The sequence below is a fragment of the Polypterus senegalus genome, chromosome 4, assembly GCF_016835505.1.
Source record: "Polypterus senegalus isolate Bchr_013 chromosome 4, ASM1683550v1, whole genome shotgun sequence".
Taxonomy (NCBI): Eukaryota; Metazoa; Chordata; class Cladistia; order Polypteriformes; family Polypteridae; genus Polypterus; species Polypterus senegalus.
This window is the reverse complement of record NC_053157.1, coordinates 48,446,829-48,473,087: the sequence shown is the minus strand read 5'-3', so window position 1 is coordinate 48,473,087 and position 26,259 is coordinate 48,446,829. Positions and strand designations below refer to the sequence as shown.

The 26,259-nt window shown below is 38.6% G+C and overlaps 1 protein-coding gene across 3 annotated transcripts in view; it reads left to right on the top strand.

Moving 5' to 3' along the window:
- Nucleotides 1–4,800: 4,800 nt before the first annotated feature.
- LOC120527316 (ubiquilin-1-like) overlaps nucleotides 4,801–26,259 on the top strand; it is a 67,343-nt gene continuing 45,884 nt past the window's right edge. For 2 of the 3 annotated variants that reach the window (XM_039750581.1, XM_039750580.1), the window contains exons 1-2: nucleotides 4,804–5,305; nucleotides 19,474–19,625. In XM_039750581.1, coding sequence (XP_039606515.1) covers nucleotides 5,186–5,305; nucleotides 19,474–19,625 — 272 coding nt within the window. In that variant the 5' untranslated portion in view covers nucleotides 4,804–5,185. Of the gene's footprint in view, nucleotides 5,306–19,473; nucleotides 19,626–26,259 lie in introns of all 3 variants that reach the window. The other variant, XM_039750582.1, reaches the window with a different exon arrangement.

Genomic DNA, 26,259 nt, shown 5'->3' with positions numbered 1-26,259 from the left:
GTATCAACAGCTCCTTGAATTTTATTTGCAGTTTAGTTTTGGATTGTATGTCAGTTTGTTTCATTAGTAATTTATATTAACAAATGTGGAAGACGTCTCTCACCTGTTACACATACTGTACTGTTTGACCTCCGTCCATCAGGTAGAAGATACCACAGCATTAGGATCAGCCTGGCCAGATCTTATCACAGCTTCTTTCTCCAAGCTGTCAGACTTCTGAACTCCTACATGTCACCCAGTACCACATCACTATAACATTCCCCTAGTTATGTACTCTCAATTTACACTCTGCACTTCACTATGGATATCGAGCATTGTTCATGCTTTATAGTCATGTGTTGTTTATTTTGTTACATTGTATTGTTGCACAGCTTTTGGTAATGTTATGGTGTATGTTAAATGTATGTTGTTCTGCCTTTGCACCGGGGACTGTAAGGAACGAAATTTCGTTCAACCATATAGTATTTCTGTGGATGAATGACAATAAAAGTTGAGTTGAGTTGTGTTCTGTAGGACCTTCCAGAAACACCGGTGGTATGGATTGCTGTCAGGCTGTGTTCCTTAACAAGGTTTTCTCAATGCCAAATAAAGCAGATGTAGTAATTGTTCTTCTCTCTCGTCTTTTGTATTTTTATGCTTTTATCTTCAGTCCTGAAATTAAGTTGACAATATATTTTGAACCAGTACCACGCTAACAGTGCAGATTAAAAAGGCCACATCATTCTAAAATAACCTGATGTGTTATTTTCTGTCCTTCGCCCACTGCCTTGTATATTTCTAAGCATGGAATTGGTATAGAGGCAAGCAGAAATAGATAGATAGATAGATAGATAGATAGATAGATAGATAGATAGATAGAATTATTTTACATTACAGCGAGTAATTAACCATATTAAAAAAGAGGAAAACATAATAATTTGAAAGTAAATTATGTTTTATGTTGCATTAGAGATATTTGTTGCGTAATACGATTTTGTTCTGTTTGGCTTTGAAATTAACACACAAATACTTTTTAAACTTACACTTTTACTGTAAAACTTCATTAAAAACAATATTTTAAATTAAATTTTCATGAATATCGCATTGAATTTTGATTCTTTGTGTGTACTTTCATCGTGACAATGCAACATATAACTGCCCATGATTGAATTTCATTTCTTTCTCTTTATTAAATAAAACAACTTTTTTGAATGTTTGGCTCTGAGATTTGTTAATTATCTTTGCAAAAGCTATTCTAATGGAAAACTGTTAACGTTTTAATATGAATGGAATTTCAAGATCTCCTTTGTTTTGTAATGTTATCCGCGGAAGATGTACTACATTACCTTTCTTGGATACATCCTTCTTTTTTCAGTAATTCTTGTGGTGGAAGACTGGACGGTGTTAACGGTTGTAGATATTCTTTGTGATATTGTAAGTTGATGTTTTCATCTTCCGCACAATCACCACCAACTGTTTTAGTGTAGTCTATTGATACGCATTTAATCCATTTGCCATGTAACTGTTCGACATTTTTGGTGTTAATTCGTTTGACTTCATTGTTTGTCGGTGCTAGGATTGCCTGTGTACTCATTTTTTTCTGTTGTTAACCCGTTATGATGAAATTCTTCAATAAGATTTGGACATAATACGTCTTCTTTAATTGGGAACTTAAAGTGAGGAAAACATAAAAATCTATAAGTGCTGAGAAAGCAGAAACTGTGTCTGTTAAAAGCATTCACATGAGTGAGGGGTGAGATTACTGTGTGCATGGTTGAATATGGTTGAGAGGAGGCCATGACTTGAAAAAATCTCATGGCCAAAGTCTCAGCTTGCAGGACTTGAAAAAATCTTCAAAAAATGTCTTGTCTCGTTGCATAGTTTTTTTATATAATAGAGAGATACTGCTTACAAATGTTTTACACTAAAGTATTAAAGGTATTTTTAATGTAAGATATGCATTTCTCCAGAAATGTAATGCCATTCTTTAATAAAAGCTACATAATAATATGTTTAATGCATTTAATTGGTTTAATTTTTTCCAATGTAATTTGACAATAAAATTATATGAACATCTGAGCACTTCATTGTGCGGCTGAGTTTTTAACTTCCTGACAGACAGCCCCCGGGTTTGAATGGGTGGCTACACTTCCTTCACTTCATCCTTCACTTTCAGCACAGGGCTGTGTTCTGAGTCCTCTGCTTTACTCTCCCTTCACATATGACTGCATGGGCGCACAGGACTCTAGCATCATTCTCAGGCTTGCTGATGACATAGCTGTGGTTGGCCTGATATCTACAACAACAATGAGCAGGCTTACCTGGATGGAGTGGAGAGTCTGTCACACTGGTATCAGGACAACAGTCTACTCCGGAATGTCAGCATGACAAAGGAGTTGACTGTGGACTTTGGAAATAAACTAAAGAGGAACTACCAGCCCCTCAGTTTCAGATACCTCAGTGACCAAATCACAGAAGACCTGACCTGGTTCAAACACAGTAAAACCTTGATGAAGAAGGTCAATATTGCCTCAGGGATTCCAGGCTGCCCTCACAATTACTAAAAAAATTCTGCTCATCCTCCATCAACAGTATCCTGACAAAAAGTACTACAGGTTTGGTTTGCGAACAGCACACAGTAAGACCGAGAAGCTCTGAACAGAGTGGTGCAGTCAGTTGAACACCTCATTGGGTGTGCACTCACTAACTTCTGGGAACTGTGCCCTAGGTGAATGCCTAATTTGCCTTAATGGTGGCACCGTCCTGATGATAACGGCCATCCCAACAACAGTCTCTTTTCGGTACTGCAGTCAGGTAAACACTACCTCTGCCTAAGGCCCAGTTCAGAAAGACTAAGGAGGAGCTTTTTTCCATAATCTATCCATTTCTTTAATCAAAAAAAGGTGCCTATTACCACGTGATACCATATTGTTGACGCTGTTACACTGAATAATTTAAATTATTTATTAGTTTTCACATTTTGTATTTCTACTGTAACGCGCACCATACTATTACATTCATTTAACATAGATGCTCAAGTTGGACGGTTGGGAGACAAAGTCAGAGAGGTGAGATTGCGTTGGTCTCATATTCAGATGAGAGATGCTGAGTATATTGGAAGAAGGATGTTAAAGATAGAGCTGCCAAAGAAGAGAAAAAGAGGAAGGCCTAAGAGAAGGTTTATGGATGTGGTGAGAGAGGACATGCAGGTGACGGATGTGACAGAACAAGATACAGAGGACAGAAAGTTATGGAAGAAGATGATTAGCTGTGGCAACCCCTGGAGCAGCCAAAAGAAGAAGAACATAGATGTTACTTTGATACTTGTGAAGTCATTTATCTTTGTCTTTATTCTTTTAGTCTTGGGTTCAGTTGCTGTGTACCTGAGATAGTACCATACTAGCTGCATATCAAGACCAGACTATAATGTATGATAGTGAGAACAGACAATCTACAGGTCTAAATGATGTTGTACATTACAGTGGAACAAGATCAATACCAATTTTAACTGTTGTTTGTTTCGTATGTCTCCTTGGTGTGCTCAACTGGCCATCCAGTGGCCCATTACAGGCCAGCATGACTAATGTCTCGACCTCTCTCAATTAATAACGTGCCGCTACCTATTTCTCTCAATTTAAAGGGACGTGACACAGGGAAAAATGACATCCTCACGTAAGTTTATTAAAAACTGATTGCAATCATTAAGCTACATTAGATCAAAATAGTTGTCACTGTCGTTATTGTAAATATTATTCACTTCAATTGTATGAAAAGGCCCTAAAACCCCTGCATGGAAAGTTATGACAGTGAAAGGCAAATGTTAGAATCATATCTGCCCCTCTGTAACTCCTGGGTTGATCGACCATCAGGATGACCTCGATGTGCAGCCAAAGGGAGGATTTTGGAAGCATGCGTTGATAGAGCGTTGCCGCACGCGCCGCACCATAGGGCCTTGGCATATTTGAGAAAAACTCTTCCACACAACACATGTACACAATATTCATATATTAAATTGCCACCTCTCAATGTAATATGCTTAAATTGCTAAGTGGAACCACCCGGACCCAGCTGATTTTATTTTTATATGTAATGTTTAAAGTGTAAATATATGCGTTTCACACCCTGAGGTTCGTCGTGGGGTTGGGGTTTGGGGTTATAATCTGGTCTTGTCGTAGCAAGATCATTTAACATTTATGTACATAATACAGAAAAGTTAATATTTGTAATTTATTATGCACCCAGCTTTTCCTAATAACTGAATTAATCCAACAATTACCAATGCTTATTGCTATGCTAAGCTATTTAGGTCCATTTTTATTCATAACTGTAAACATCTTATTTACTTCTGTATAATTTTTTTCTAAATGACTTGAATAATTATTTCTTTGACTTAAAGAATGTGAAGAAAAGAACTCCTGAAAGACTGGTAAATTTAAGTAAACATAATAGTTTCTCTACTACTAGATAAGTTATTGTTTTTATGACTTATCAAATTTTTGTTATTATATTCAATTTTTATTTATATATCATGTAAGTTACGCCTGGTTCGTTATTATGATTAAAATTGTTAATTATATTGAAAGATACGTTATACAACCAATAAAGCATATCAATAAACAAATTAAAGCGTAATACGTGTATGAGCATCCCCGCCAATCATTTTGAACGAACCAATCATCCGCATACGCGATTTGTTCATCATTTAATTCACCCCCTTTTCTCACATGCAGAAGTTTCCCCTCAGTTTAAGAAGACCACGCCCTCAAGTCAAATTGACCAAGTACGTTAAAGAATTACACATGCGCAGTACCACCCCAAACTCCGCGGTCGCGACATTTCCTTTTCTAGCAACTTCCCTCAGCTTGCTACGTCATTTTTCTCGCTTGGTAAACATTTCTAAACTAACTTATCGTTAAGAGTTCCCCTTTCAATAATTTTTCTTTTACCCATCTTTAGAAGACAAAGTTCATGTTTGCACAAAAAGTATAAAATAACCTGGCTCTCAATACTGTAAACTGATGTTGTGGCGTAGATTTTTTTCTTACCCATGATGCTCGGCTAGTTCGCAATGAGGAAGTGGAATGTCAGACTGATCTGTTTCGCAGACGAGTAAATTTGGGATAACTGGCAAAACCTTTTTTTGGAAGTTTTTATTTTCCCTCTGGGTAAATAAAAGACATTAGTCTACTGAGGACGACCAGTGGATATGGCGGACAGTGAGGCGACACCGGGACCTTCAAGTGATTTTAAAATAATTAAAGTGACAGTAAAAACTCCTAAAGAGAAAGAAGAGTTTGCAGTGCCAGATAATAGTACCGTCAAACAGGTAGGTGATTTTACTGCTTTTTTTTTTATATATAACCATTCGAGGATTCGTGTAGTTTTTAAGAATTGTTAGCCTTAAGGTGCACGTATAGGCATGAAGCGTATATGTGTAGCTTAGCCAGTCCGTTATTTAAAGCTGCCATTTGGAAATTTGATGCTAGTTGTGACAGGGAGCCACAGGTTGTTTTTGCTTTTACGTTACCAGTAGCTGAATCCCAGGCGTTGCCATTCTTGCCTTCCACTAACAGGTTGGGGGTTGGGGGCTGCGAATTTGATGCACTTGTGAGCGCTATCGAGATTCAGACACCCATGAAACCGCTATAATAACCCGCGGGTCATTTTCAACAAATTTGGCAACAACCCCAGCCCCGGATTTCAAATGTTCCGCAGTTTAAATTAAAATAACGCATTTTAGTTCACTGTGCGTTTTTGTATGTCGTGATCAACAGTACTGAAAGAGCTTTGGATGATCTTATTTAGTTATTTCGATATTCTCGTTTCCCTAGTCAACAATTGCTGAACAAATTAATAGACACGCTAAACCAGTGCTGGTACGGTTTCCTTTTGCTCTCAAAACAGCCTTCATTCTTCATGGCATGGATTCCATCAGGTAAGATTGCTGGCATGATTACATCACACAGATTCTGTAGATTTATCAGTTGTACAGTCAGCAGAATTAAGAAGACCGCCATGCTGCAAATCTCTCATTCTACCACATCCCAAAGTTGTTCTGTTGGATTTAGATCTGGTGACTAAAACAACCACTGAAGGACTCTGAATTCCTTGTCAGGTTCATGAAACCAGCTTGAGACGACATTTGCTTTGTGACAGGATGCATTATCACATTTAGAAGATGAGTAATTTGTGGCCATGAAGGGGTGTATGCGCTCAACAATAATACCCAGATAGGTTGTGGCATTCAAGCAACAATTGATTGGTATTGGTGGGTCCAGAGTGTGCCAAGAAAACATTGCACACACCATTACACCACTGGCACCAGCCTTGATTTTTGACACAAGGCAGGTTGGGTGCATGAATTCATTCTGTTAGTGCCAAATTTTGACTCAACTATCTGTGAGCCTCTTGCAGAAATTGAGATTCATCTGACCAGGCTATGTTTTTCCAGCCTTCAGCTGTCCAGTTTTTGTAAACCTGTGCCCATTGCAGCCTCAGCTCCCTGTTCCTGGCTAAGAGAAGTGGTCTGATGTTGTAGCCCATCCACCTTAAGGTTAAATGTGTTATGCATTCTGAGATGCTTAGCTGCTCACCACAGATTGGTTGTCTGAGTTACTGTAACCTTTCCATCTGCTCAAACCAGTTTGGCCATTCTCCTCTGAACTCTTCCATCAACAAGGTTTTTCTGCCTGCAGAATGGCTGCTTGCTGGTTTTTTTTTTAAACACCATTCTGAGTAAAGTCTGGAGACTGCAGTGTATGAAAATCTCCAGAAATCGGCAATTATGTAAATATTTAAAGCAGCCTGTCTGGCACCAACAGTCATGCCATGGTCAAAATCACTGAGATCACATTTTTTTCCCTATTCTTTTGTTGATGTGAACATTAACTGAAGCACCTGACCTGTATGAGTTGTGTGATTTAATGCAGTGTGCTGCTGCCACATAATTGGCTGATTAAATAATTGCATGGGGAGTGGAGAACAGTGTCTGATCTTGGAATATTTTCAGATAGGTATATGTGCCTATGCAAGCGAACACCTGTCAGTTATATCTCCTATAATACAGTACCAATGAAACAAAAGCACGTGAATGCTTGTACATGGTTTTTTTAATCAGTATTTTTACTTTTACTAGACTGTAGTACATCCATAAAGCATGGCATTCTTATAAATCATGTACTGTTCCTTGAAACATACACATGAAAACTACATCTTTAATGAAGGAAATACTTGAAAACACAGCCCTTCATGGAAACAGGAATCTCTTCACCCACAATATTAATTTTTTCAACTTTATCAGCTTTTTAGGCATTGTTCAATGTACTCTAAAAGAGGCATCGGTAGTGTTGGACAGGGGCAGACATTGAAAGGTATTTGTTTCACACATATACATATACTGTACATATATATAACTAGCTGTCCACCATGGCTCTGCCTGCGTAGTAGTGAAACAGGACAAACTTTCAAAATCAATTTAAAAAATTGACTTTGTATTGAGAAGAATTTACATTGATAGGTTTTGTATCGGAGGGCCTCTTGATATGCAATATTTTTGGTTTTGCTATCAGGGGTGAGAATGTAGCTGTGATCTCTTTGCAAAAATGTAAAAAGTTGGCAAGGTATCTCTGGCCAAGTGGAAGGTAGGTTCGCTCCAACTTCTAATGTTGCCATTGTATCTGATCGTGTTCAGCTCTGACGCGAGAGCGTCCCCCTCGTGGGGAGGAAAGCATGTGGCCATGATATCTCTGCTAATTATTAGGTACCCTCTAAAACACACGTAGCTGTGATCTCTCTCTCTCTCTCTCTCTCTCTCTCTCTCTCAAAAACATCAAACATTACTCTTTAACAATCTGTAGATGATAATGTCTGCTGAACAAACCGGTATTGCTAGGTAAGCGGAGGCAAGGTAAACACTCTCACATGTGGTAACAGGTAGAGCGACTTGAACGGAGGCTGGTGTGTGAGTGAGGAGGGCCCCACCTGGCTCTCTACTCCTGACGTTACGCTTCCCCCTCCCCTTGGTCCGCAGCCTCTGTCCCAGATTAGTGCAATTAAATCGCTTCTGCAAGCGAATTATGATACTTAGCCCGATGAGAGCAGTTGTAAATTCAACAGGAATATTCAAGCAAATTATAGAAAAAAATCCAATTTAAACCTGTTAAGTAGTTCTCTTGTGAAAGCAGATAGACAGTCAGACGGATATTGGATTTTATACGTATATATAAAGATGTAAAAACCGAAAAGTTGTGAGTGCATATGTATTGTTATGAAACCTCTAAATAAGATCTGGTCAAACCAGTTAACTTCAGAAATCACATAATTATTTGATTAGGGTCCACTTGTGTATAGTTAAAGTGTCACATGATCTGTCACATGATGTCTATATAACTGTACCTGTTTGTGAAAGGCCCCTGACTCTGCAACACCACTAAGGAAGCAACATGAAGACCAAGAAGCAGTCCAAACAGGTCAGAGACAAAGTTGTGGAGATGTATGGATCAGGATTGGGTTATAAAAAAAAAAAAATCCTAAACTTTGAATATCCCACAGAGCATCATTAAATCCATTATAATAAAATGGAAAGAATATTGCATGACAAGAAAAGGCTGCCCACCAAGACTCACAGACCAGGCAAGGAGGACATGAACTGGGGATGCAGCAAAAGCACCAAGGATGACACTGAAGGAGCTGCATAGATCCACAGCAGTGATGGGAGTATTAATCCACTTAAAACAACACCCTCCACAGAGCAGGGCCTTATGGAAGAGTGGGCAGAAAAGCCATAGCCTAAAGGAGAAAATAAGAAGAATAAAACACATTTGGAGTTTACTCAGCACCATGTGGTAGAAAAATACAAAACTAATACTAAATACAGGGCAAATTCTTGAGGAAAACATGTTTCAGTCTGCAGGTGATTTGACACTGGGATGAAGAATCACCATCCATCAGGACAATGACCCCAAATATACTGCTAAAGCTACGCTAGAGGGGTTTAAAGGGAAACATTTGAATGACCTCAGTCCAATTGAGAATCTGTGGCATGAATTGAAGATTGTAGTACACCACCGGAACACCAGTACAACCAAGCAAACTTGAAGGAGTTGAAGCAGTTTTGAGGAAGAAGCAAAAATCCCAGTGGCTAGTTGTGCAAGAGACTTACAGCTGTAATTGCAGCAAAAGGTGGCTCAACAAAGTATTGATTTTGGGAGGTGAATACTCATGCACCTGCATGATTTATGTTTTTTCTTTGTCTTAGTTATTGTTTTTGTCACAATAAAAAATATTTTGCACCATCAAAGTGGTAGGCATGTTGAAAGAAATCAATTTTAATTCCAGGTTATAATGTGACAAAACAGGACAAACGCAGAGGGTGATAAATACTTTCACAAGGCACTGTATGTTAATAGTTGTTGTATTATATTCTTTAGAGAGTAATAACTTCAGCAGACAATATGCCACTATTCCGAAGATCTAAAATTATTATTTTTTCATCAAGTGATAGCACTTTATGCGCCCACTTATTATCCTTTGAGAGATTGCTTTGATCGCTTTTTAGGAGCCATTTTTTTCATAGAAACAAAGGGTGCACATAATGTGACGCCAAGGGCCTCACAGTTGGAATTGCCAACTGAACAGCTTTTGTTTAAAGAAAACCAGGGCAGCACTTGCTGCTTTGCTTGCGTGTGTCCCTGTCAATCATAATAAATTTTGCAGTTGAAATATTAGTAATTTACAGTGTATTACTGGCAGTCTGTGTGTGTCCAAATTCTTTCTAGCCTGCAAAGCTACTTGCACATGTGTGAATATAGAAAACCTTACCTGAGATTAAAGCTGGTGTCCTGGTCAAGTGTCTCCAGGCTGGTGGATGAGGTTTCTTTGATTGGCTTATGGTTAAGCAACTGTTTAAGAAAGTCTCATATAAAATTTACTTCTTGGATAGTGATTGCTTAGACTTCTTTGTTTGAGTTGTCTTCTATTTTCCAAAAAATGTGTTTTGTCTTTTGTGTTTAAGAGCCACAGTACTGCTTGAAGTATAAAAATGGAAATCGTTTCCAACCTTGGTGATTGGTTGCAGTGTACTCCTATAAGCCATCTACAGCAGGGTATACCTACAGATCACTTCATTTGCATCTTTTCACCATGCTTGGCGCATTCGAAATTTATGTTTTGAATTTTGAAACTTTCTCATTTCCTCCCAAACTTCGATCCGAAGTTTGTTTAGGGTACAGAGTTGACTTTTTATGATATTTTTTATGAAATATGATCAAAATGTGCATCCCTGGTTTAATAGAAATAAGATGATCTAGAAGGGTAAATTGAGTTAGAGTAGCATCAACAGGATTAGTACGAAATATGTTGATGATGCTTGTAAAGACTGGATTTGTGACTGAACATGGCAGACGTTTTCTAATATAATTTTTCTGTTCTTTCTGTTCCTCATGTTAATATAGTTTTTATCCATATGTCCTGAATAGATCTCAAGTGTAGGAGTCTGTTTTTGCATGCAGGTTTTGCAACAATGCACTGAATGTGACTATGTTACAGTTTTAGGTTTTTAGGTCCATTTAATATATATAATATATAATAACAGAATAATGCACAAAGTACCTATTGTGAAAGCTCATATACTGTATGTTGGTCTGTCTGTCTCCATGAAACAACTCAGCCCACTATGGACCAGTTTTGTTGAGATGTGGCAGTTGCTTGGATGCCCAGGTGCAATTAAGTGAATGACATTGGGAGAGCGCATGTTCACGCACAGCTCACACAGCAGTTAATAGAATTAACTAATAGAGTGCAAAAAAAGTCACTTGTCTGGAAAATATGGAAGAGGTAAGCATATATGAGACTGAATTGATTGAGTAATACTATCCACACATTATTGTTGTAAAGAACCGATATTATCAATGTGCAGTTAAATGGTGTTTAAACTGGTCGAGTTGGGTAGGCATCAGTGGCTTAAGTCCCTGATCTTTTAGACCCAGATGTACACGAACAATCATGGTGAGCCCCTGATCATCTTGCCCATCATGTTCCTGTTGTGCAATAAATTAGTTATTTTCCAAGTTCTTATTTATTTGTATAATTTTAACTAATTACTCTTTTTAATATTATTAACTAGATGGGGAACTTATTTCAGTTCCTTTTCTCCTTTCATGGGGTAAAGTTGATGCAAATTTTATACTACAGGGTGGGCCATTTATATGGATACACCTTAATAAAATGGGAATGGTTGGTGATATTAACTTCCTGTTTGTGGCACATTAGTATATGTGAGGAGAGAAACTTCAAGATGGGTGGTGACCATGGTGGCCATTTGGAAGTCGGCCATTTTGGATCCAACTTTTGTTTTTTCAATAGGAAGAGGGTCATGTGACACATCAGACGAATTGGGAATTTCACAAGAAAAACAATGGTGTGCTTGGTTTTAACGTAACTTTATTCTTTCATGAGTTATTTACAAGTTTCTGACCACTTATAAAATGTGTTCAATATGCTGCCCATTGTGTTGGATTGTCAATGCAACCCTCTTCTCCCACTCTTCACACACTGATAGCAACACCGCAGGAGAAATGCTAGCACAGGCTTCCAGTATCCGTAGTTTCAGGTGCTGCACATCTCGTATCTTCACAGCATAGACAATTGCCTTCAGATGACCCCAAAGATAAAAGTCTAAGGGGGTCAGATCGGGAGACCTTGGGGCCATTCAACTGGCCCACACCAATCCACTTTCCAGGAAACTGTTCATCTAGGAATGCTCGGACCTGACACCCATAATGTGGTGGTGCACCATCTTGCTGGAAAAACTCAGGGAACGTGCCAGCTTCAGTGCATAAAGAGGGAAACACATCATGTAGCAATTTCGCATATCCAGTGGCCTTGAGGTTTCCATTGATGAAGAATGGCCCCACTATCTTTGTACCCCATATACCACACCATACCATCATTTTTTTTTGTTCCAACAGTCTTGGAGGGATCTATCCAATGTGGGTTAGTGTCAGACCAATAGCGGTGGTTTTGTTTGTTAACTTCATCATTCACATAAAAGTTTGCCCCATCACTGAACAAAATCTGGAAGCCTGTGCTAGCATTTCTCCTGCGGTGTTGCTATCAGTGTGTGAAGAGTGGGAGAAGAGGGTTGCATTGACAATCCAACACAATGGGCAGCACATTGAACACATTTTATAAGTGGTCAGAAACTTGTAAATAACTCATGAAAGAATAAAGTTACGTTAAAACCAAGCACACCATTGTGAAATTCCCAATAAGTTTGATGTGTCACATGACCCTCTTCCTATTGAAAAAACAAAAGTTGGATCCAAAATGGCCGACTTCAAAATGGCCACCATGGTCACCACCCATCTTGAAAAGTTTCCCTCCTCACATATACTAATGTGCCACAAACAGGAAGTTAATATCACCAACCATTCCCATTTTATTAAGGTGCATCCATATAAATGGCCCACCCTGTAGTATTCATTTTGTATTAATAGATATTTTTCGTTTTCTAATACATGGATATTACTCTATTGGGTATACTTTCAAAAAATCCTCCTTTCAAGGATCCTCCGCCACTAACACACATCAATCAATGCCATTTTCATATCACTTGAATTACAGTCTACTGTTTATGAGAGCTATTGAGCCACCAAAAGCCTACTGTATTTGTGTTATTAAAAAGCTTATTTGATGTAGTCTACTTACACATGTAATGATTCCTGTTATCGCTGTTACCTTTTAATATACTGTAACTCATTGTTACAAAACTATTTAATAAAGAAAAATGTAATAACTGACTCTTGAATGAAGTAAATAATAAAAAAATATATATATGAAATGCCCTGGCATTCAAATCAGTTAACAGTCGCCAAACGTGCCTGATTATTACGCCATGTGTACATTATCGAACTTGCTGAATTATAGTTTTTCTGATTTCTGTTGGATAAAACGCAAACTAAATTTTATTTTACATATTTTTTTTTGTGTTATTCTTGTTTCACTACTACTTTCAAAAATGAAGTATTGTATAAAGGGATTTTGGGTATTTTTTTAATCCACTTATTCCCCTTCAGGGGAATTCTGTATTTTTAGTTTCACATCTTGTAATATTTGAGGTGTGTACTAATGGATTTTAATTAGTATTCATATCTTGCCAAGACATCACAAAAAGTTGCTTACTGCAACTGTTCTTATTATTTAATGTGAAAGGTAAATGTTATTTGTACCTTGCATGTTGTAAACCATAATAAATATAATCATTATTATCAAAATTGACAGGACTAATCTGACCAGAAAACCTTCTTCCTTGAATCCTGTGTCCAGTTCTAATGTTTGCTTGCCAATTTTAGGTACTTTTAACAGTGGACCGGGGCTAGCATGGCCACACTTGCTCGCCTGCGACTGTGCAAATCCATATACTGCAGCGTTTAATGCCCTGTTTGTCCTGACACAATTCTCTCATGACCATTATTAAAATTGCCAAACCAGTAAAGATTTAGGTGTGCATTGTAAAGGGGGTGAACACTTAAGTGACCAGTTATTTTGTTTTTATATTTGTAATTAACGAAGAATACTTTGCAGGGTCTGTTTTTACTTTGACAGTAAATAATCTATTTGTGTTGATTAATGTCAAAAAAGCCAAAATGCATTCACTGTAATTCAATATTGTATTGCAATACTTCCTTGGATATGAATGTTGTGGTTCATATTTGTTCTTATGCACTTCTGCTCAGCTTATTTTGCTGTAAACAGGTCTTTCCTTAAGCTTGTTCAAGGTTCCGTGTTGAGTCTGTCACTGTGCTGTCCAGTATTTTGATGGAACAAAATTCAGAAATAAACAGCAGGCATGTATAGTAAGTTGGGTGATTTCAGAGCACTTTTGAGCCTTACTTTTGAAGAGAACTATGAGCTAGCAGGCGATTCTTAATTTCATTTGTAGTCCGAAGGGATTTCACCTTAACATAAGACTGCGCTCTTCTGCTGAAAGTTATGCCAACTTGGATGCAGGTCATCAAGCTAAATAGACAATTTTATTTAAAGATTTTAGCATTTAATTAAATTTAATTCAGCCACATATGCTGTCTGAAATTTTGAAAAAACAAAGCCTCAAATTAAATTTACCTTAAAAAGGATGAATACAACATCTTGCAAGGTGATGTTTTCTATTTTCTACTGGACATAATACTCCAAACGCAGTGTCACTGTTGGCATCATATACAGTAGCCTAAGTGCAACACCTCTCAATTTCTATTCAACTATTTTCATGAAGTGCATAGCTGAGGTTCTTTTGCATTGTCCCTATTTTAAAACATCAAAAAATGTGAATAATAAAGAAAAACTAGCAAATATCCAGATTTTGGACAATGGAGGTAAGGTAATACTGTAAGAACTTTGCAGTGCAAATATTTTACTATATTCAAATATCTGGCTAAGGCTGTCTCTCTACTAAGAAGCTGTACTGCATTCTGCAGGTTATACCCACTCTTGAAGGGCTTGACTGTCAAAGGTGGTCTAGACAAGAGTGCAGCTAGTTTGAACTGAGTACTGCTGTGGATAGAAGTCCCTGAGATTTCAAAGATGTAGTGGGCATGCACAAGTATAAAGGGTACTATATCTTGTCTTGTAAAACTTCAACAAATATAAGGGATTTTTCTTCCTGGCAAGTGGCTTCTCTGCAAAATATTTGAGAATTTCAGTTCACAGACATTGTTGAAGGACATTCTTGTGTTGCACCTGTCATTTCTCTTTTTCACTACTACTCTCCGAGCCAAATTTGCTGTAGAGAAGAAGGCACTAGTTTGGTCACTCAGACTGTCACCACTGCTGATCCTCCTCTTGTTGCAGTGCTAGTGTTTACATTCTGTTTAACACATAAAAAACATTAATTTATTTTACAGGTTAAGTATCCAGTTTCTGTGCTGCTGTGGGAAGCTATGAACAGATTGTTATGGTAAATTAGGATAGGAACACCAATGAAGTACAAATGTACTGCTGTTTAAAAATGAAAAAAATGAAAAGGACGCAACAGTAGTATTACTGACAACAGACAATTCAACACGGACAGTTGTTACAGCAGTAAACAAAGGACAGATTTGAATTTAAAATGCAATAGTTTGTGGTTAGTGGTTTTTGTCTTTGGAGTCTTCTTCCCTTTTATTTGTTGTCATTATTTGTTTGATGTTTGTATGGCATTTTCTAAAGTGAACTGATACTGTAATCTATATGATTTATCTCTGTATCTTGAAAACCTAAGGAAAAATGTATGTGTGTGTGTGTGTAGATATATATATATATTCATTCATTCAACTGGACCACATCTTGATTTGAGGAGTTACAATTCCATAATTGAGCATTTATTACTTGAAGTGTATGCTATGGATTGATGTGGTGTTTAATTATAGTGCATCCCCTACTTGTTATAGTACAGGAAGTCCCCGGGTTACGTACAAGATAGGGACTGTAGGTTTGTACTTAAGTTGAATTTGTATGTAAGTCGGAACAGGTACATTATTTTAATAAATGCTATTGTTGACCGACTGTAACCAACTGCTCTGCCAATGAATGATGGAGTTTCACCTCTCTATTATCTTTTTATTATTTCTACTTTATTTTCTATGGTGATGGTTTTTCTGTTCTTTACTGTATCACCTGCACTTGCATCAGATTTGTGTTTCAGAGACATTCTTGAAGGGTGAAGACAAAAGGTTAAGATGAGCTCTTCTGCACAGCACTGTACACTCTTATCACAGCAGGAAGGCACCCGTTGTCAATACGTCTGATGTACTGACAAGAGACAACTTCCTGCTATGTGCGTAACAATACAAGCAGGCTTGCTATTGAGAATGAATGGGGCGGCGAAGGCGGTTCATTACCAGCCCACCTTACAGTCACCTCCACTACAGTATGCTACCTGCAGCGTCCGCCCACCAAGAACCAATACCAAAGGTGGGTAGTGAATCGCCCACCACCTCCCCCATTCAACAGGCAGCCACCTGAGGCACACTACAATGCTACCTCCTGCCGCTTCGTTCACCCTCAATGGCCTCCGTTCAGCCACAACTGGGTCACCGCTGGCAGCATCACCAGCCACCTACCGAGAACGAACGGGGCAGCTGTATTTGGTGGGTGGGCAGTGAAACGCTCCCCTATGCTCCAATACAGCAGCGTCCAGTCAGGAGCAGTAGCTGCAGTGGCATGGTAGGCGGGCAGCCATCCGCCCCTTCAAGCCTTTGTCCTGCACACAAGCGATAGCTGTGGCCCTGGTGACTATGGACCATGGGTCACCGCTTGCTGATGGGAGCCGCCCGAGGGACACTACACTGCGCTAGCAGCAAAATCGCCATGTGACAGAAAACCACTCTGCGGATCCTCTTGGATCGATGTGTATACTTCAATGTTTGATGAATGGTTCGATGTGGTGAAGCAAAATGCCGACATACAAATGCATATTCCCCATCGTAATAACACAATACATTTTAAAGGTCTCGCGTACCATCTTCTGTGCCATTATTGTTTTTTTTGTTTTTTTGCACCTTCACAACAGTATCGGAATGTACTGCAGCATATCAAAGCCATAGAGAAAAAAATTAAGGACATGGCGAAAAGGTGCATTTTGTCATTAAAGTGATGTTTTTCGGCTTAAATCTCAATGTCCACTTTAATCTCATAGTTTACTTTTTCAATAAAATAGACCGCCGTAAACATCATCTTAAAACCGTCCCAGTTCTTAATTGCTACGTGCTTCTGGGGCTTCCTCCTGACCTGACAGTAGTGGCAAGCAGCAATAGATCACTACACAGAACACATTACATTTATGATACTCCAGCTCCTTGCACATTTAGAATCCTCAGATTTATACTTGATATCACTTTCATGATGTAATGCATTCAAGTATGTATGTTACATTTTACAGATAAGTCGTTAGCTTCATTTAAATAATGAATACTGATAATAATTACACATGTTGTGGTGGCAGCGCGGTAGTGCTGCTGCCTCGCAGGGAAACGCGTCCCTTGCACTTCATGCCTGGAGTTTGCACGTTTTCCTGGTGGGTTTCCACAGTGTGCTTCAGATTCCTTCCAAAGATATGAAGTCTTGGGGATTTGGTGACACTAAAATGACGCTAGTGTATGTGTGTACTTGTGTTCACCTTGTGATGAGCTGATGCCCTGTCCAGGGATTTAATTAAATTATCTACAACTACACTGATCAGTATCATTCTTTGTGTTATATGTCAAGCACTTATTTAATGAAAGGCTATTGGCTGACTATGTCACAGTTCATGCCTCTGCGTTATCAGCCTTTCTTCAGAAATGGGATGCAGTAGGCACTTCAAAATACAACAAAATTATTTAAAGGTCTGATTCGTTCCAAGTTCCCATTTTAAAGTTGTGCCACAATAGTCCCTGTTATTGGACTTTTATACAACATATTTAAACTCATGACATCCATATGGTCTTATGGTAAGAATTTTGTGTATCAATAATACCAATGAGATGGTTAAGAGAATTACAGTAATCCTTCGCTATATCACGCTTCGACTTTCGCAGCTTCACTCTATCGCGGATTTTATATGTAAGCATATCTAAATATTTAACACAGATTTTTCGCTGCTTTGCGGGTTTCTGCAGACAATGGGTCTTTTTACTTCTGGTACATGCTTCCTCAGTTGATTTTCCCAGTTGATTTTATACAAGGGACACTATTGGCGGATGACTGAGAAGCTACCCAATCAGAGCACGCAGTTAAGTTCTTGTGTGCTGATTGGCTTAGCGACGGAGTGCCGAATTCGATTCCACTGCATTAACCAGGAAGTCTCGTCTCGCTCATTCAGCATCCGCGTGTTTCACTGTGTAAAGAGTTAACTTTTGTGCTCTTTTGTGTTTATCTTTGTGCATAGTCAAGCCCTTTGTTATGGCTCCAAAGCTATCTGCTCCTGATATTGCTTCAGGGGCAGTGCCCAAGCGCCAACGGAAGATGCTAACGATTGCCAAAAAGGTAAAAGTTTTGGATATGTTTAAGGAAGGGAACAGCTACACCGCTGCAGCATGCCATTACGGCATCAATGAGTCCACAATTCTTTTTATTTAAAAAGGAGGAAAAGAATATAAAATCTACGGCTGCAGTGTCCTTTTAACCAGGTCGCAAAATGAGTTTTAAGTGGATGTAATAAGGCGGTAGTCCGGATGGAATCTGCTTTAGGGATTTGGATTGAAGACTGCCGGAAGAACAACAGCGGTGCTACACCGCCTGAAGAGGCTCCTTTAGAAGAGCTGTAACGGTGTCCTTTGTTGTGCAGTAAAATTAAACTCATCGTTATCGGACAAGTCGTCATGTCATTGTTGGTGAGTAACCATAATTAATTTCCTACGTACAGTACTTAGTACATGTACGTACATTTAGTGTCACTGTACACACATTTTACTGTATACAGTTTTTCTTGCATTGTACGTATTTATTGCTGGTGGCCTGTCTGTCGTAATGGCTGTAACATATGTGATATTGGAGATGCTCGATATCTTTAAAATAATATTTACGTTTTACTGTATATAAACAGTGTGTTTACATACATAATTTCAACGAATCGTACCTAATATCTAAGAGAATACAAAGGGTTTATGCTGTATAACTGTGTGGGAAATGTTTATAATAGTGTGGGAGAGTTTATAAGGGCTTAAAATATATAAAAATAGCCATATGAACATATGGTTTTTACTTCACAGATTTTCACCTTTCACGAGGGGTTCTGGAACGCAACCCCTGCGATCGAGGAGGGATTACTATATAAGCATTAGTGATAGAACGAGTAACTCTTCAAAAAATAAGATGATAAATTTGTTAGAATTCATAACACATCAACTTATCCACAAAAATTATAAAACACTCGCAAGGTTCAAAAATGCACTAGTAGTTGAGTGTATTAAACAAGCGCTGATGCACCAATTTGCTAATCACAATCTTTACATGGACATCTGAAGATCTGTGAATGGGCAAATGATACAAAAGGAAGCATGCATACACTAACTCCAGGTAAAGGTATAATACAGGTGAAGTTGTCACATTTCTCTGTAATTGACATGACTAATGCAACCATATGGCTATGTTTCTGAACATTTGTGATTCACAATAGTTTGGTACTGACATAGCCCTACCATCTGGAGGCATCTGTTCTTGCTTCAACAAGCAATGTCCAGCAACCATGGAGAATACTTTGGTATGTTATGCAGTATATTTTAAGGGTAATTCTCGGCTAAAATGGCAGATTTATCACAAAGTACAAGAAGTGTTTTATGACTAGGAAATACATCTTCAAACTACAATTTAAATCTGCTTTCCAGAACACAAAATGAGGAATGCAGATATGGCATGCGGAGAAGGCTTACCTAAGAAAAATCTAAAGACATGATGTTGCCTTGAGAATTAATTCTTGCTTGTAAAAATTACTTTGAAGATGATTTACTTCATGCTAAAATGTTTTTATTAACTTTTTTGCAGTTCAAAGAAGAAATTTCAAAACGCTTTAAGGCGCAAACTGATCAGCTGGTGCTGATCTTTGCAGGAAAAATTCTGAAAGACCCTGATCTGCTTACTCAACATGGAATCCATGATGGACTGACAGTTCATCTTGTCGTAAAAACACAAAACAGGTGAGATGGAAAAGGATTATTGAAGTGAACAATTGGTATAACAAGATATTGTGCAACTCAAAAATCTCTTCAAAGATTGCTTAGTGCTTGAAAGTGCAACATTTTCAAGGTCACATTTACACTTATAAAGCGTTATAAAGCCTATAAAGCGTTTAGGATGTGGCCATTCTTAGACTGACTCTGTACTTTGTTCAAATCAAATTTAGCAGGATTAACTAATAATATTTAATTCAGGTTATTCTTATTCAATCAGTGCTCTTAAAGAAAAGCTTTAAATGCTATCCTAGATATGCTGATGTAAATAAAATAAAAAATAAGTATAGTATATGCCAGAGAGTATGTTTAGGAAACATGACATGGCCAGATTACACTAGTGGAGAAGTAAAAAACTTCCAGTTAACAACATTTTTGAAGAAAACAAACCACCTGATTGTGGGGTACTCCTTTGCAGTAAACAAAGCATATGTCTGTATGGATCAGGCCAACTATTTGCTCGCCCCTCCCAAGCATTATGCAGGCTCCCTCAATTGTGGTATAATCAGTTGATCCGCTGACAGCTTCCAATATTATTTAATTCAAATGTTCTCATCCTTTCTAATGTCTGTCTCTTTAAGTACAAGTAGTAGCTTGGTCCTAGTAACAGTAGTGCCTATGGATGTTACAAGACCCAATACTTCAGTATCAGGTTGACACCAAAATTCCAAAAACATAATAGTAGTAGCTCTTTTTCAGTAGTATACATACATACACATATACACATACACAAGCAAAATACCCGCGCTTCGCAGCGGAGAAGTAGTGTGTTAAAGAAGCAATGAAAAAGAAAAGGAAACATTTTGAAAATAACGTAACATGATTGTCAATGTAATTGTTTTGTCACTGTTGTGAGTGATGAGTGTTGTTGTCATATATATATATATATTTACACACACACACATAAACATATATATATATATACATATCTATACATATACACATATATATACATATATATACATATACATACATATCTACATATATACACACACAGCTATTTCATATCAGTGCAATACGCTGCTTGTTAAAACGGATAACTCCGCTCTTACGTGCAAGTCTGCGTGGATATTATGAACTATCGATTTGTTCAAGTTCTATTTAAATTTTAAATAGAAGGAATTTTTATTTAGTCGACAGAAATATCTTTGGTAGGAATGGTAAAAACAGACAGGAATATTATTCGTGAATAAATCAACTCAAACCTTAAACAACTTATAATATTTTGCTCTCCATAAAAATTTATCCTGTCTAAATTATACAAGTTAGAAATAAAGTAAACGTTAAAAGAACAAACATTCACATTTCTTTACTCTTATGTAATTTTATATAAAAAATAAACTTAGATTTTAAATATCCCAAAAGATTTTGCTCTCCATAAAAATATATCCTGTCAAAATGATACAAATTCAAATATGAACATGCTGCATAACAAAACCTAGAAATATAAATGAAATGTGTTCTTTCAGCAATAACAAATCAAATCATTCAGTTTTCTTTGCTCATATGTCATTTTAGAGCTGGACGCCTGGCATCTTTTTTGGCCACAGGTTCGTTTATGTTTGGTGTGAGGTTCTGTGTTGTGGAGATTCTCAGGATGGATTGCAGGTGCTCATCAGTGAGGCGACTCCTGTGTGCTGTTTTGTTAGTCTTTATCACTGAGAAGAGCTTCTCACACAGATATGTGCTACCAAACATGCATAAGGTTCGAGCCGCATGTAGACGGACTTTTTTTGTTCTTCAAAGTCACCAAAGCGCCGTGCAAACTCAGTGCGCTCAGTTTATCAGCAAAGTGCGATTTGGGAACACCGTAGTGACGACTTGGTTTAACATTACTTGGCAACAGGGAAAGTGAGGCAAGGTGCACTGGTGCATTTGTGTCTCCCATAAAAGCAGCTTCACTTGAAATCACTTTGTGATTGTGCACGGGTAAAAACGTCCGCTGAAGTGTCAGATTCTTATTTAATTATGCTGCTTTCTGTATCTTCTGCATTGCATTCAGGTTAACCTGATGTTTTGTCTCATAGTGCCGTCTTAGATTAAATTCTGTAATTACAGCCACATTAGCTCCACAAATGAGACACACGGGTTTAGTAAACATATACTCAGCCTCCCATCGGTTTTTAAAGGCTCTATTTTCAGAATCAACTTTTCTCTTCAGCATCGTGTGAGCTAGCTTCGCAATAACTTGATTAACTCGGTAAGTGTTCGGCAAGGCAGCTGAAGCGCTGCATTATGGGATCTGTAGTTTATTGTGTTACCATCGCTTCATATACCCGGGCTTTAATAACAATAATACAGTATATAAAATGATCTCGGGCGGATATAATTACACGCCGGGCGGATGTGGCCCGCGCCCTTGAGTTTGACACATATGGACTAAATAGAACTTGAAAAGATATATTTTTCAAATGTGATCGCAATTCAGATAGAGTTGACGCACTACAGCCTGCATGCCTCAATAAGTCATCCTTCCTCGCTCTTACTTTTTACCGCTCATCTAATGAATACACTGAGTATGGCTTTACCAAAACAATCATTGATGGCGAATAAAGTATCCATTATTCGAGTATGTAGATCGGGTTATATATATATATACATACACACTGCATGCACGGTTTTTTTTTACACTGTCTTCCTTTAGCGGGACATTGACTTTTTCCAACGTGTGCTTTGTTTTGGATTTTTGAATATGCTTGTATGTATCAAACGCTTCATATTTTTTGCTGCCTTTTCAATTGTGTAATTCGGTTTTGTTCAGTGCTCTTTGGAACTGTTGCTTTTTATCTGTGCACTGCGTCAGTTCACGTGAGCCGCTCAGTGTACATGCATCGAAGTTTCCCAGCTGTGCTGGTGCCATCTCGTGCTATGTACATGGCTGTATTTAATGTTACCTTAGTCCTGGCACTTAACACTAGAATTACCAGAGTCTACGAAAAAACTCGTAATTCCGTCCCACCTTAAACTGCTTCTTAAATCCCTTCACACCTCTCCGCCAGCGTCCTTTGTCTTCTAAATGTGCTGATAAAGAGAAGCCGGCTATTCCATCCCCCCAGCAATTTAGAACGTGCACGAACTTCTCTCAGCTCATGCCTTGATTGAGTATCTGGGAGTGAAGTGGAGTTTTAGAGTGGAAATAATAGATCGTTGTTTGGAACACACGCATTTCATGTCTGTTCCGTTTCTACAGTAATCTGTGTCAACACATTGTTAAAACAGAAACTTTTTTATATTCTAGTAGTAGATGACAAAATGTAGGCATAAACTATATAATGTATGAAGCCTGAAGTCCAAATAGCAAAGAAACATTTTCACAAGAATAACACAATTGCACTTTTATTCAAACATATAACTGCAGAAACAAAAAGCCGCCTTAACATGCGACATTGACACCAGTTTACTGTAACTGACTCCGTGGCTCAATAGACTCAGCCCCGCTTGGGAATCAAGGGGTCGTGGGTTCGATCCTGCGCCCCTCCGTTTTGAGAAGTAAACTGCTCTTGTCTTACTGTTTTAGAATAAAAGCATACTTTTGATTTCAGTCTGTGACAGCCGGTGCAGTTTATGATACTTGTAAAGGTTAGCTTTTTTTTATTTTATTCACTTTTCACTCTCTCAGTCGTTCAGAATCAATCCATACAACCCCATCTGACACGGCTGTTTTCACTAAAGACGCGCTATAACTCTGCAGTGTACCACGATGCATACTAACGCACAATCACCCCGGTTCTGACACACAACGCTGGCGAAGCTGCCTTCGTATCTCACCGTCACTTGCTTTTCGCTTTATTGAGTGTTCCTGCCAGTCCCGCATGTTGCTGTATGCTTTTTCTTTTGTACTACAGGACATGCAGAGGAAAGAATGGTAAAGACCAGTAACTTCGCGCTATATGCAATCATCAGACACTCCCCATCTGCCCGTGTCGCTCAAGCACAGGAACATATATTGGTGTAAAAGTATAACAAAAGTGCACTTTTTCCATCGCCTTTTCCTGTAAGAAGCAGTGTACACACTTCTCTCTATCCAGCATACAGCAACATGCGGGACTGGCAGGAACACTCAATAAAACTGAATAAAAAGAAAATCAAGTGACGGTGAGATACGAAGAAGGCAGCTTCGCCAGCGCCTGTGTGTCAGAACCGGTGGGGGCGTTAGTATGCATCGTGGTACAACGCAGAGCTATAGCGCCTGTATTCTGTTTTTTTGTACTCGAGGGCACGCAGAGGAGAGAATAGTAAAGAGCAGTAAGTTCGGCGCTATATGCAATCATCAGACACTCCCCATCTGCCCGTTGTTTTGTTATACTTTTCAATACTTTTATACTGCTCAAACGGGCATGCTCAAAAAATACACGTGTAATGCCACGAAAAGTGCACGCAGACACTTCATTTTGCAAACAAAACAAGTGCACTTTTATTCAAAACTACCTGTATAACCAAGAAAAAAGAAAGCAAGTTACAGTAGGCGATTGATACGACATCTTGCATGGTGCAATGCTAAGAAGTGCAGATTTTCATTCCGTGCTATATGAAATCATCACATTCAAATATTAACAGTTCCCACACACCCAAGGACCGTCTTCCTACATTTACGACACGTGTACTTGTTGCAGTGTACACACCTCTCTGTGCTATGGTTTCTATTACACTGAATGAGCACCTGACACTGTACCTTCTTTCCTGGGGAAGGTCCCGATCAGAGAATTTCCAGTTCCTGCATAAATTCACACCCGATCTGACGCTGTTCGCTTTCAAATAATATTGCATTAGTGCGATTATATTTTCACATATATTGTCTCTTTCTTTCAGGTGTGTAATAGAAACCACAGCATAGAGAGAAGTGTGTACACTGCTTCTTACAGGAAAAGGCGATGGAAAAAGTGCACTTGAATAAAAGTGCACTTTTGTTATACTTTTACACCAATATATGTTCCTGTGCTTGAACGACACGGGCAGATGGGGAGTGTCTGATGATTGCATATAGCCGGTTACTGGTCTTTACCATTCTTTCCTCTGCATGTCCTGTAGTACAAAAGAAAAAGCATACAGCAACATGCGGGACTGGCAGGAACACTCAATAAAACGAAAAGCAAGTGACGGTGAGATCGAAGAAGGCAGCTTCGCCAGCGCTTGTGTGTCAGAACCGGGTGGGGGGTGATTGTGCTTAGTATGCATCGTGGTACACTGCAGAGCTATAGCGCGTCTTTAGTGAAAACAGCCGTGTCAGATGGGGTTGTATGGATTGATTCTGAACGCGACTGAGAGAGTGAAAAGTGAATAAAAAAAAAAGCTAACCTTTACAAGGATCATAAACTGCACCGGCTGTTACAGACTGAAATCAAATGTATGCTTTTATTCTAAAACAGTAAGACAAGAGCAGTTTACTTCTCAAAACGGAGGGGCGTAGGATCGAACCCGCGACCCCTTGATTCCCAAGTGGGGGCTGAGTCTATTGAGCCACGGAGTCAGTTACAGTAAACTGGTGTCAATGTCGCATGTTAAGGCGGCTTTTTGTTTCTGCAGTTATATGTTTGAATAAAAGTGCAATTGTGTTATTCTTGTGAAAATGTTTCTTTGCTATTTGGACTTCAGGCTTCATACATTATATAGTTTATGCCTACATTTTGTCATCTACTAGTAGAATATAAAAAACGTTTCTGTTTTAACAATGTGTTGACACAGATTACTGTAGAAACGGAACAGACATGAAATGCGTGTGTTCCAAACAACGATCTATTATTTCACTCTAAAACTCCACTTCACTCCCAGATACTCAATCAAGGCATGAGCTGAGAGAAGTTCGTGCACGCTCTAAATTGGTGGGGGGATGGAATAGCCGGCTTCTCTTTATCAGCACATTTAGAAGACAAAGGACGCTGGCGGAGAGGTGTGAAGGGATTTAAGAAGCAGTTTAAGGTGGGACGGAATTACGAGTTTTTTCGTAGGCTCTGGTAATTCTAGTGTTAAAACTTTCTCTCGCAGTTTCGCTGAGTTTGTACCAAACACCACCCTGACCATCTCATCTTCCTCTGCATAAGCACAGTCCTTAACCCGTGAATATTTAGTGGGAGTTTGCTATTGGATTGCCGCTGACGGACGGCCTTATATGGGCAGGCACTAAATTACAAACGCCAGCAGCAGCCTGTCTATGAACTTAATTTAAAGTGTAGGTTTACATCGTGCTTTGTTTCCGAAGTAGCAGAAGTCATGAATATGGTTGTATATGTCACTCGCTCGCTTCTTATTGTTTCGCTGCCTTCTCAATTATATCATGCATGTTTTCTTCAGCGCTTTTTTTAGGTCTTCCTGGTTTTCTATGTACTGCGTAATTACGTGGGAGGCGTGATGATGTCACACGAAACTCCCCACGGCGTTGAAGCTCATCTCCATTACAGTAAATGGAGAAAAGCTGCTTCCAGTTATGACCATTACGCGTAGAATTTCGATATAAAACCTGCCCAACTTTTGTAAGGAAGCTGTAAGGAATGAACCTGCCAAATTTCAGCCTTCCACCCACACGGGAAGTTGGAGAATTAGTGATGAGTGAGTGAGTGAGGGCTTTGCCTTTTATTAGTGTGTGTGTATATATGTATATATATAT